The following is a 12,275-nucleotide window of genomic DNA, read 5'->3' as shown; positions in this document are numbered from 1 at the left end:
CATTGAGCACTTTGACGTCTGGCTGGGCACTTTAAGACTTATTTGCATATCGATGAAAGCTAATTTTCTAGGGGGTGAGAAACGTGGATAAACATAACAAAGGTATGCTTGGAATGATGTCTTAGGGCACTACAGTGCATTGGTATGTGTTGCAATTGGTAGAAATAGGTGTCAGATTCCCTATAAACTGAGAGCTTCCATGATGATCAGCTACCTGGGGAAGTTGTTAATGCGTGCTCATTTTTCCATCAGTAGCTGTTAAAAGTAAAATGTATTATATGGCAGCTATTCAGATAAATGGCCGTCCATGTATTACATGAAAGGGCTTTTCCGACTCTTTCCAACTGATGACGTATTCTCTGATCAGTGGGGGTCTGACACCTCTGCTGGTGAGCTGTTTGAGAAGGCACCGGTGCTCCTGTGAGTACTGCAGCCCTCTCTCAGCTTACTAAGCACAGCGCCGTACATTGTATAGTGGCTGTGCTTGATATCACAGCTCAGTCCCATTCAGTTGAATGGGTGTAAGACCCCCACTGATCAGAAACTGATGACCTCTTCAGAGGAGAGGTCATCAGTTAAAGTGTCAGAAAACCCCTTTAACAGCCCAAGTCCATCATAATAGGAAACTCATCCTGTCAATGGCTCTTTTTGGTATGTCCTAGACGGGGTCCTGAGTGGGGGGGGGTCTCACCTCTGACGTCTGTATGATTTGATGCCGGCATAATTTGGCAGGATGACCACCATTGATCCCTATCATACTTTCTTATTACAGGAGTTTGATCACCATTGCCCATGGGTAAACAACTGCATTGGACGTCGGAACTACCGTTACTTCTTCCTGTTCCTGGTGTCTTTGACATTGCACATAATGAGCGTCTTTATCTGTGGCCTTTTCTATACATTAGGACATCCCGACCAGCTCAGAGACATCCCTGCAGCTGTTACGTATCCTTCTCTTACCCATCAGAAGTTCTAACCCTTCCACTGTAGCGTTGTGTATACTGTATATCACGTTTTTTCCTCAAATCCATATTGTACCTGGTTTGTTCCTCCAATCTGTACTATACCTGGTTTATTCTTCCAATCCCTACTGTCCCTTGTTTTTTCTCTAATACCTACTGTACCTGGTCTGATCCTCCAGTCCCTACTCTACCTGTTTTATTCCTCCAATCCCTACTGTTTTTGGTTTATTCTTCTATCCCTACTCTACCTGGATTGTTCCTCAAATCCTTATTGTACCTGATTTATTCTTCCAGTCCTTACTGTACCTTTATTCCTCCAATCCTGACTGTACCTTATGTATTCGATCTCTACTGTACCTGGTTTATTCTTTCAATCCCTGCTGTACCTGGTTCGTTTCTCTAATCCAGGGGGTGCACAACCTGCGGCCAAGGTTTGTGGACCCCGTCCTCCTAGACAGAAACACAGCTGATTGTGCGATCAGCTGTGTTTCTGCCGCAGCGCTGCATGATGGAGCATTACAGCTCCTGCACTGTAGCAGGAGCAGGACGGGCCCCCGGCTGTCAGAGAAAGCACAAGACCCAGCGGAGCACTGTGCAGTTTAGACCCAGCGATCACGTGATCGCCGGGTCTCAGGGGCAGAGAACTGCAGAGCCTCACCAGCTCTGCCCTGTACAAAGTCCCCCCAGCAGGCTGGTTTATACCCTGTAACTAGGGCTCCTTTGGATGCTCCAGTTACAGTGGAAATAGTGCAAACAAAAAGTCTGTGTCCCCAAAGGTCTTTTATGGACCTTTTGGGGACAAATAATGTAGCAAATATATATATTAAAAGTAAAAAAAAAAATTTGAAAACACAATTAAAAAAAATACAAATAAAAGGAAAAAAATTGTGCAAAAAAAAAAAAAAAGGCTGTGTCACCCAGAGGTCTTTTAAAGACCTCTTGGGGGACATACAGTGCTGCAAAAATATATTAAAAAAGAAAAGAAAATTTTAGCAAAAAGATGTAAAATAAATAAATAAAATACAAGGGGAAAAAAACTATAAAAAGGAAAAATTGTTCACTCATAAAGAAAATATAGTAAAATACATAAAAGAAAAAAACGCCCACACCAACCAAAACCATTACAGTTATCACCCCATTCATGTGAAACTACACATATTGTATAATAAAACGATCCAACACATATAGGGAACTAATTATACTAATTTGCATATTTAAATAATGAGCTATAGTTTGAATAAAAATGACTTAAAAAAATATATATATATGTACAGTTTCCCAGGAGAGTATAAATCTTCTGTTTCAGGCCCGTGCTGCAGGAAAGTGTTAAAAATCATTTTTTACCAGGAAATCTGTAAGCCCCTGTTACATGGCACGATATTCAGGACAATTACTGGGAACAAGTGTTCATAGGAGCGATCATTCCTGATATCTGGCCGGTATAATTGTGCCGCTGATCAGCCGGTAAACAAGGAATCACTCGTTTGTCGGCTGATTTGCATATTTTATCAGGATGAAAGATGTACAATTATCGTCAGCATATCTCACCTTGTAATCGGGAATGTGCTACCGATAATCAATAGAAGTGAATGAGGGAGGAATGACTGTGGTAGCGATCATTCCTCCCCAGTCACTTTGGATTAGCTTGTGTAATAGGCTGATGCAAACAAGCGCTGAATAACGTTTCTTTTTGCAGCCCCTAGAAATAGTGCCATGTGACAATGCGGCCCCCAGACCAAAAATGGTTGTGCACCCCTGCTCGAACCCTTACAGTTCATCATTTATTCAACCAGTATCTCCTGTACTTGGTTTATTATTCCAATCCCTACTGTGCCTGGATTGCCCCTCTAATCTCTACTATACCTCGTTTGTTCAATCAGTTCCTACTGTACCTTCTGTGCTCCCCCAATCCCTATTGTACCTTGTTTACTCCCCCAGTTCCTACTCCTACTGTACCTTGTTTACTCCCCCCAGTCCCTACTGTAACTTGTTTACTCCCCCAGTTCCCTAATGTACCTTGTTTACTCCCCCAGTCCCTACTGTACCTTGTTTACTCCCCCAGTCCCTGCTGTACCTTCTGTGCTCCCCCAGTCCCTGCTGTACCTTGTTGCTCCCCCAGTCCCTGCTGTACCTTGTTTGCTCCCCAGTCCCTGCTGTACCTTGTTTGCTCCCCCAGTCCCTGCTGTACCTTGTTTGCTCCCCCAGTCCCTGCTGTACCTTGTTTGCTCCCCCAGTCCCTGCTGTACCTTGTTTGCTCCCCCAGTCCCTGCTGTACCTTGTTTGCTCCCCCAGTCCCTGTACCTGTTGCGTACCTTGTTTGCTCCCCCAGTCCCTGCTGTACCTTGTTTGCTCCCCCAGTCCCTGCTGTACCTTGTTTGCTCCCCCAGTCCCTGCTGTACCTTGTTTGCTCCCCCAGTCCCTGCTGTACCTTGTTTGCTCCCCCAGTCCCTGCTGTACCTTGTTTGCTCCCCCAGTCCCTGCTGTACCTTGTTTGCTCCCCCAGTCCCTGCTGTACCTTGTTTGCTCCCCCAGTCCCTGCTGTACCTTGTTTGCTCCCCCAGTCCCTGCTGTACCTTGTTTGCTCCCCCAGTCCCTGCTGTACCTTGTTTGCTCCCCCAGTCCCTGCTGTACCTTGTTTGCTCCCCCAGTCCCTGCTGTACCTTGTTTGCTCCCCCAGTCCCTGCTGTACCTTGTTTGCTCCCCCAGTCCCTGCTGTACCTTGTTTGCTCCCCCAGTCCCTGCTGTACCTTGTTTGCTCCCCCAGTCCCTGCTGTACCTTGTTTGCTCCCCCAGTCCCTGCTGTACCTTGTTTGCTCCCCCAGTCCCTGCTGTACCTTGTTTGCTCCCCCAGTCCCTGCTGTACCTTGTTTGCTCCCCCAGTCCCTGCTGTACCTTGTTTGCTCCCCCAGTCCCTGCTGTACCTTGTTTGCTCCCCAGTCCCTGCTGTACCTTGTTTGCTCCCCCAGTCCCTGCTGTACCTTGTTTGCTCCCCCAGTCCCTGCTGTACCTTGTTTGCTCCCCCAGTCCCTGCTGTACCTTGTTTGCTCCCCCAGTCCCTGCTGTACCTTGTTTGCTCCCCCAGTCCCTGCTGTACCTTGTTTTTTCATCCATTCCTCACTGTACCTGATTTCTTTCTACAACACCCCTTTTCTTCAGCAGTGTTTCTGGCTGTATTCTCTTAACTTCGTCACAGTATTTCAGTCATGTGTGTCGCTGGCCTATTTTTCTTTCCCGTGGCTGGTCTCACAGGATTCCATATTGTCCTGGTTTCCCGAGGTCGTACTACAAATGAGCAGGTCTGAATTCTTCTCATGTATAGTTTATTTTAGTCAATGTACCTGTTGCTCAGTGGATCTGTAAATGTTTAATTTTTAATATTTTAAAGGTCACTGGAAAGTTCAGAGGAGGAGTTAATCCTTTTAGTAATGGATGTTGTCAAAATGTGAGCCACGTCCTATGTAGCTCTTCACCACCAAGGTAGGTCTTTAGTCCTGGGTCCTGTTACTTTAGTGAGGAAACATTTCATATCAACCTTAACCCCTTAAGGACCCATGACGTAGCTGTACGTCATGGGTCAGATCCCTAAGCATGGCGCGTGCAGCGGGTGCCTTAGCTCTGCTCTTTTAAATAGCAGAGACCCGCGGCACATGTATGCGATCAGCCATAACGCTGATCGCATACATCTTACCTTTCAGATGCCGTGGTCAAATGTGACCACGGCATCTGCGGAAACCGGAAGTCGCATGCTTCCGGTCCGGTAACAGCGTTCCCCGGCTGAGATCGGGGTACCTCGATCTAATTGACCGAAGCCCCAAGCCGACTTCCGAGTCAATTAGATGTATATATCAATAGGTGGCAGCCTTGTATTGATATAGTGCAATTTAAGTCTTCAATGATGGCTTTTTATCCATCACTGAATACCATGGGAAATCAAATGATTGCCAGTTATTGTCACCCAAGGTGACTTAAAAGTAAAAAAAAAATTATTACAAATATAAAAAAAAAAAAAAGTTCAAATCACCCCCCTTTCCTTAAAATAAAAATACTTAACCAATAAAAAAAATAAACATCATGGGCATCGCCACGTGTGAAAATGCCCATACTATTAAAATATAACAATATTAATGGAATACGGCACATTGCGTAGTGGTAAAAAAAAAAAATTCAAACAGCCAATTTGCCATTTTTGGTCACTTCAACTACCCAAACTTTTTTTAAATAGAAAATGATCAAAAAGTTGCACACACTTAAAATTGGTATCACTGAAAATAACAGATCGTCCCGCAAAAAATGAGCCCTCACATAGCTCCCGCAAAAAATGAGCCCTCACACAGCTCCGTACACATAGCTACTAAAAAGTTATAGGGATCAGAATATGGTTATGAAAAAAAAAAAAAGTATTTTTTTGTCCTCAAAGGTGTGGTGTCGTGTGAACCGTACTGACCTGGAGAATGAAGATAACAGGCCAATTTTACTGCATAGTGTACAATGTAAAAAAAATAAAAACCTTTATCAGAATTGCATTTTTTCCCAATTCTACCCTATTTGGAATTTTTTCCCCGCACCCTACTACATGGTATGCAATCGTAAATGGTGGCATTAGAAAGTACAACTTGTCCCGCAAAAAATAAGCCCTCATAAGGCTATGTGAATGTAAAAATAAAAAAAGCTAGGACTATGGGAAGGCGGGGAGTGAAAAATGAAAATGCAAAAATGGAAACTCCCAGGGTCCTGAAGGGGTTTTCCCATCTCAGACAATGGGCGCATATCGCTAGGATCTCGTAAACCCAGCCAGCAAAGTGAAGGAGGGCGAACTGTGCATGCACGGCTGCCATCCATTCATTTTTATAGAGCCTCTGAAAATAGCCGAGCGCTGGCTCAATTATTTCCGTCATCCCCATAGAAGTGAATGGAAGTGGTGGCCGCGCAAGCGCGGTGCGCTCCCATTAATTTCTGTGTGGATTCTGAAAATAGCCGAGCGCTGTATAATCATTATGTCTCCAAATATGTATTTGTCTGTTTCATGCGATGGAAAACTTATTTTTGTTCTTGGTACACCACCCCCTCAGGCCCGGCACTAGGAGTAACACCATGTATCAGTTTTTCCTGGAGTGTTCCTTTCAAACCACTGCTTGTGTTGTACAGTATTACTGAACAGCTCTAGGCACCATGCAGATAAATGTAGACCTAGAAACCACGGTTTCCTATAAAACTTGGATCTCTTGGGCATTTTGGTAAATCTTGCTCCGGGAGCCATACTTTAGCACAGATGCTTACAAAATTGGTACTATTTAATATCCTCCAACCACAAAGTTGCCATGTGAGGTTATTTCTTATATCTTGTGGCATACTTAACCTAAAGGTAGGCCACACCACAACTATTGGGCCTATGGTGAGAGGGGGGACTGGAAATGAACTGCTTCCCTGGTTTCCTTCATAAGTCATAAGAGTTAAATGATAAAAGTACGCTTATATGGAACTAAGACCTACACTATGTAGTAACTCCCTGAGAAGTGTCTGCAGGCAGCTAAAATTTTATGTAACAATGGCGGTGAGATGGGAAGCAGAAGATTTGGAGCTCTGTGTAAGAAAAATGGCACTGCAACCCCCTATGAAGATATATTATAAGAGCGATTGCCATAGAACTTAGGACTTAAGATGCAACTGTAGTGAGCTACAAGTGAAGATAAAGGCTAAGTATAGAATAAAATTTATAGCAAATTGGTGGAAGTCCAACCCCTGGAATCCCACAGATATTGAGATGAATTTTCTGGAGAGAGTTATGGTGGGAACAGTACACGGCTGGTAGTAAAGGAATGTAAGCATGCATGCCTCCCATCTGTCTGCCAGGAACAGGGAACCGGAAAGTTCTGTTCTCACCCTTGGTGGTGGTCCCAGCAGAACTTTCATTGACATCAAATGTCGTATCTATTGAATGTGGTCTACTACCAATGCCGGTTATCTTGCACTTGTTTATCTATAATTTACCTACATATTGTCTGTTTCTCAGATATATAAAGCGCAGTCAGAATGAGTCAGTCCTGTCTATATCACCTCCATTTTTACGGCCCGAAGTTTCCGAGAATCAGATTGGCCTTAAAATACTGGATAATGGTATACAGAGTCCCCTTCAACACTACCAGGTATTGTGATCCCCAGCAAACCGTTTTCATTTGTTTGTGCTTCCTTTTAGCTAGACCACTTAAAGGGAGTGTCCATCATAGATGTTCCTTGTACTATAATGTGATATTCCTATTATTACCCTTTCACAGTCTCGAAGCAGTCTCGAGTTGACAGAATCTCAGTCCGCAGATGCAGAGCCTCCACCACCGCCAAAACCTGACCTAAGTCGCTATACAGGACTGAGAGGCCAGTTAAGCCTGGGGGAAAGAGAAGGTGAGTAATCTGATGGTATAGTCATACTGCGCACAAACCATGCCACCGTCTTAGTGCTCAGTGTAATTGTATCCTGCCACATTCAGTTGACTGCAGTGAGCAGTGTCTTATGAATGCCATCCTTTTCCTAAATCCTGATTCACACACGTCCTACATTCAAATCGTGTCATAAAATAGTTGCCCAACAACAGATTGCAGATAAACCGCATACATTTTGGCCATGCGGAGCGAGCCTGGGGCTGCACGAAGACTTTGGCCATAACACGTGTCGTGCTGTGAAAGATTTCAGCATCACGATGCCTCTTTGCAGCATACTGAAAGTGAATGGGGTTGCATTACGACCACAATTTTGTGCAATATGAGTCACCAGTAAACCATACCTGGCGGATTTCTGGTTACCTTTCTGTCATAGTCGCAGCAGCTTGTGAGTTGCAATGCATCCCCAGTCGGCGATGTGTAGCTATATAGAGCTCTGGGGGGTCCGGCATGCCATGCATTACAAGGACTGCCCATTGATTCTTATAGGAATTGTGTTAGGCTTCCTTTCTTCTGAGACAGAAACTAAGCACTTGCCGACAGGTTCCCTGGCAGATTTTTTACATCAGCAATGTGTTTGTCTTCATCGTGCATGTCTGTGGTGTTCATTTTGTCATCTTGTATAACTTTTAACCAGACAATTCCCTATTGACCACAGAGAGCCCACCTACTCCTACTATGTATAGATTTCGCCCAGGCTTCAGCAGTGGAAGTGGAGGACCAGCGCCCATTACAAAGGTAAGATCCCCTTTGGATGTGTTCTTGATGTTCCATTTTTATTATAGAAGGAACACTTGGCCTTAACTTTGCTGGATTATCATTTGATGTGTTGTTAAAGGGTCTATTTGCGCTTTCTTAAATCTTTTGATATGTCATAGTGACATAGCAAAGGTTTTCATTGGTGAGAGCTGAGACCTCCAGTGATCACTAGAATGAGAGCTTTCTCCATGCTGCCGGAGACATGCTTAATTTAAAGTCTATGAACCCTTCTCGATTCTGTCCCCTGCAGTGAGGAGAGAGATTGTGATATGAGAGTGCTTCTCTCTCCTTGTGCTAGTGCTCTTGGGGGTCTCGGCGCTCAGCCTCCCTCCAAGCAAAGCTTTTGATATGTCTCTTTGACATACGAAAAGGTTTATGGTTCCCTGATTGCTGTTTTATTTCGCATATAGGAGCTGCACTTTTATATGTGGCCCTTTTAAAATGCTAGTGTTCACCAAAGGTCGTGCTATCTGGTCATGTACCCATCATTTGAGGATTAGGAAGACATGGCTACTTTCTAACAGAAACTGCACCACCCCTGTCCACAGGTTGTGTGTGGTACAGCAGCCAAGTCCCACTTGTTTTACTTTACTATAGCTCGGCTGCAATACCAGACACAACACATGGACAGGCTTGGAGCTGCCAGAGCCGCCATATGTTTCTTATGCTGCTTTTCTGCTGCCAGCACAGTACAAACTGAGCTTTGGGATGAACATTCATGCCTGATGTTCTGGTCACTATGGATGCTGTGTCTAACAACTGCCGCCTGCTATAACTGGGTCAGGCATCATGCCCTTTCGAACCAGAGACAAGATTTTTGTCACCGTTTGCATAGTGCTACAAAATATGTAAAATTGGCCATGAAAGCATGAATAGACTAAGTGTCAGCACAGATGGCCAGATACCGGAATTATTATATGGAATTCTTTTCTGCATACTTGTCTTTTGTATTTCAGCTTCCCCGTGTAGACAGCCTGCAGGACTCTCCTATGCCAAACTCAGATCTGTCTCGTCCCCCAAGTTCTCGCTCGGAGCCAAGTCTAGAACCAGACTCATGCCATGCACCACCAGCTCGGTCCTCCAGTCTGCGCTCTGCAGCAGGGACTTCTGCTCCACTTCCCTCTCTTCCATCAGAAGGAACAACGTCCACCTCATACAAAAGTCTAAATCAGACACAGAATGGAAGTCTGTCCTACCAGAGCCTACTGAGCCCTTCTGATGAGACAGAGCCTGAAACAGCTGGATACTCCTCACCGTATCTATCAGCTCGAGAACGCCTTCGCCCAGCCTGTCCTCCTCCAATTGCCCCCCGTTATGGCAAACCACGAATCACTCACCATCGTGTGGTGGACACAGATGCAGCAGCTTTACCACTATTGACATTAAAGTAAGTTTGCTGCTCATGCTGTCAATGCTCTTCTGTGTCCTCCTAGTTCTAATGGTTTCTTCTGTCATAAGGGGAAATTTGTACCATGGTATAAAGGCCAGTTTTAGAGGGTCTGCTTTTTCTAGAGCCCACAGAGGTGGAACCTCAGAAACATCCTGAGAGTTGAGCAGAAGAACAGTCTGCTTACACAGAGTGGTGTGCCCAACAATTGTGAGAACTGTACCGCTGTTAAAACAGCCGCACAGTCCTTTCTGTCTCCTCCTCTGCACAAATCTATCTAGTGATATTATATGGACACTGAATTGGACTACCATTTAGGGAGCATTAAAGGGGTATTTGGTTACATTAAGTTATCCAACCTATACCTGTCCTACTTCTGGGCCCCCCCACCGATCATGAGAACGGGGCCCCATATCCCCTGCAGCCCCCCTGAAATGAACAAAACGGCCGGTCGGGCATGTGTGTGACCGCTTCATTTATTTGTAAGGGAATTCTGGAGATAGTCGAGTGGTGCATATCTCTGGAACTCGCATAGAAATAAATGGAGCGGCCATGCGTATGCCCGGCCAGCCGGTCTGTTCATTTCAGGGGGTACGGGGCCCCTATTCTCTTGATCGGTGGTGGTCCCAACGGTAGAACCCCCATCATTCTTATAGGGTAGGGGATAACTTTAAGTAACCATAATACCCCATTAATTGGACACTGCGTGGTAGTTTTTGTTGGGCATTGAATGGTAGTGTTATGTGAGTGGTATATCGGTGTTACAGGTGAAACTCGAAAAGTTTGCACAATATTCTAAGTTCATTTATTTCAGTAATGCAACTTAAAAGGTGAAACTAACATATGAGACTCATTACATGCACAGCGAGATATTTCAAGCCTTTATTTGTTATAATTTGGATGATTATGGCTTACAGCTTATGAAGCACCAAAGTCTCAATCTCAGGTCCCCTTTGCTCAGGCGGTATGGATTAATTGGCTGACTAGAGTGTGACACTTTGAGCCTAGAATATTGAACCTTTTCACAAAATTCAAATTTTAAGCTGCATTAATGCAATTCCTTTTAATTAGCATTACTGAAATAAATGGACTTTTGCGCGATATTCAAATTTTTCGCGTTTCACCTGTGTGTGGGTAATATATGGGTGTTTTGTAGGTAATATAAGACCACTAAATTATATGATAACTTAGATAAAGTATGTCTGTCTTTTAAAGTCATTCTATTGCAGTATTATTTTATATATGTAGATTTTACAAATATGGCTTCTTTGGGGGATGCAACTTTGCTTGTTGCTCATGGCCTCGCTGTCTACCTACACAGAGCCATAGGCTGTTTCAGTATTTTCTCAATGTTTTAGTTACAGTTCATTCACCATATTTCTTTTGCTCCCTTGTATCTCTGTAGAGATGAGTCTCCTGTGAAGTCAGTGCACTCTCGCAGCAACGGCCAAGCTACTGTCTCCCCTCCAGTGAGCCCCTCTCGCCCAGGGGGTGTAAAGACTGTGTCAGGCGTGGGGGGAACTACATACGAGATATCCGTATGAGAGACTGAGAACTTCCGGACACACAGACGGTCAAAGTGACTAAACTTATCAGTGTGAGCATCAACAATGGCCAATGCTGGACCCCTCTGTGTGTGCCCCCCTTGTTTCCGTGGAGTTGCTTGTGGGATCTTGTTTCTTTAAACTTTTACAAATTTTCCCCATTCACTTTTCAGCGTTTTCAGGGGGCAGAAGATGAGCGCTCTGATACAGATACGTTTTAATTGAGCTCCACTTGTCTCTTATTGATGAAATGGTTATTCCTTACTCCATATTCATTTAGACTCTACTGCTGCCACCAGAGTGCCGCCATGTCTTCTCTGGAATGTTGCTTACGGTTACACCTGGTGATTGCTTTCAGATCGGAAGTCCTTCTTTTTCTTAGGCGTGGAAGTTGGGGTGCATTTCTTTTTTTAATATTTTATATTTTTTTATTTTCCTGTATCTGAGAAGGATCGTGATCTGCACAAGTTTATAAATACAGATGAATATATGATATTATTTTACAGCTGGGGAGCAGGCAATAAATACCCCTCCGCCTCCAAACAAGGGAGAAATGAGGGAGGGTGCCTTCATTTTTATGATTTCATTTAAAATAAATAAAATGAAGACCAAATTGTTGAGACATGTATGATGGGTGTGATAGTATGTTACTTAACATAGCAGTGTATGCTTGAAAACCTTGTATCCTTCCATTGTTGTTGTTTTTTTTTTATTCCAGACTTTTTATCCGTTTTCTCACGCTCCTTAAATGGTTTTTCTAGGATATTGATGGGCTATCTTCAGGATAGCCCATCAATATCAGATCGGCTGATGTCCAACATTGCACACCCCAATGATCAGCAATTTTTCTGTCTACTGCCACGTGTAGGTACCTACCATGTAAATAAATGTCCAACCCTTTAAAGGGAACCTGTCACCGGGATTTTGTGTATAGAGCTGAGGACATGGGCTGCTAGCACATCCGCAATACCCAGTCCCCATAGCTCTGTGTGCTTTTATTGTGTAAAAAAAAAACATTTTATACATATGCAAATTAACCTGAGATGAGTCCTGTCCCTGACTCATCTCACATACAGGACTCATCTCAGGTTAATTTGCATATGTATCAAATAGTTTTTTTTACACAATAAAAGCACACAGACCTATGGGGACTGAGTATTGTGGATGTGCTAGTGGCCATTTAGCAACCCA

At 44.0% G+C, this 12,275-nt stretch overlaps 1 protein-coding gene across 2 annotated transcripts in view; it reads left to right on the top strand.

The window, feature by feature from the left end:
- The window catches only part of ZDHHC5 (zinc finger DHHC-type palmitoyltransferase 5), a 50,797-nt gene extending 39,085 nt beyond the window's left edge, over nucleotides 1-11,712 (top strand). The window contains exons 5-12 of one of the 2 annotated variants that reach the window (XM_044298585.1): nucleotides 773-945; nucleotides 4,156-4,258; nucleotides 4,348-4,439; nucleotides 6,973-7,105; nucleotides 7,235-7,358; nucleotides 8,053-8,132; nucleotides 9,110-9,540; nucleotides 10,946-11,712. In XM_044298585.1, coding sequence (XP_044154520.1) covers nucleotides 773-945; nucleotides 4,156-4,258; nucleotides 4,348-4,439; nucleotides 6,973-7,105; nucleotides 7,235-7,358; nucleotides 8,053-8,132; nucleotides 9,110-9,540; nucleotides 10,946-11,084 — 1,275 coding nt within the window. In that variant the 3' untranslated portion in view covers nucleotides 11,085-11,712. Of the gene's footprint in view, nucleotides 1-772; nucleotides 946-4,155; nucleotides 4,259-4,347; nucleotides 4,440-6,972; nucleotides 7,106-7,234; nucleotides 7,359-8,031; nucleotides 8,133-9,109; nucleotides 9,541-10,945 lie in introns of both variants that reach the window. The other variant, XM_044298584.1, reaches the window with a different exon arrangement.
- Nucleotides 11,713-12,275: the final 563 nt, after the last annotated feature.

The sequence above is a fragment of the Bufo gargarizans genome, chromosome 6 (assembly GCF_014858855.1).
Source record: "Bufo gargarizans isolate SCDJY-AF-19 chromosome 6, ASM1485885v1, whole genome shotgun sequence".
NCBI classification, from domain to species: domain Eukaryota; kingdom Metazoa; phylum Chordata; class Amphibia; order Anura; family Bufonidae; genus Bufo; species Bufo gargarizans.
Note: the sequence above shows the minus strand (reverse complement) of the source record. Positions and strands in the feature narration are given on the sequence as shown.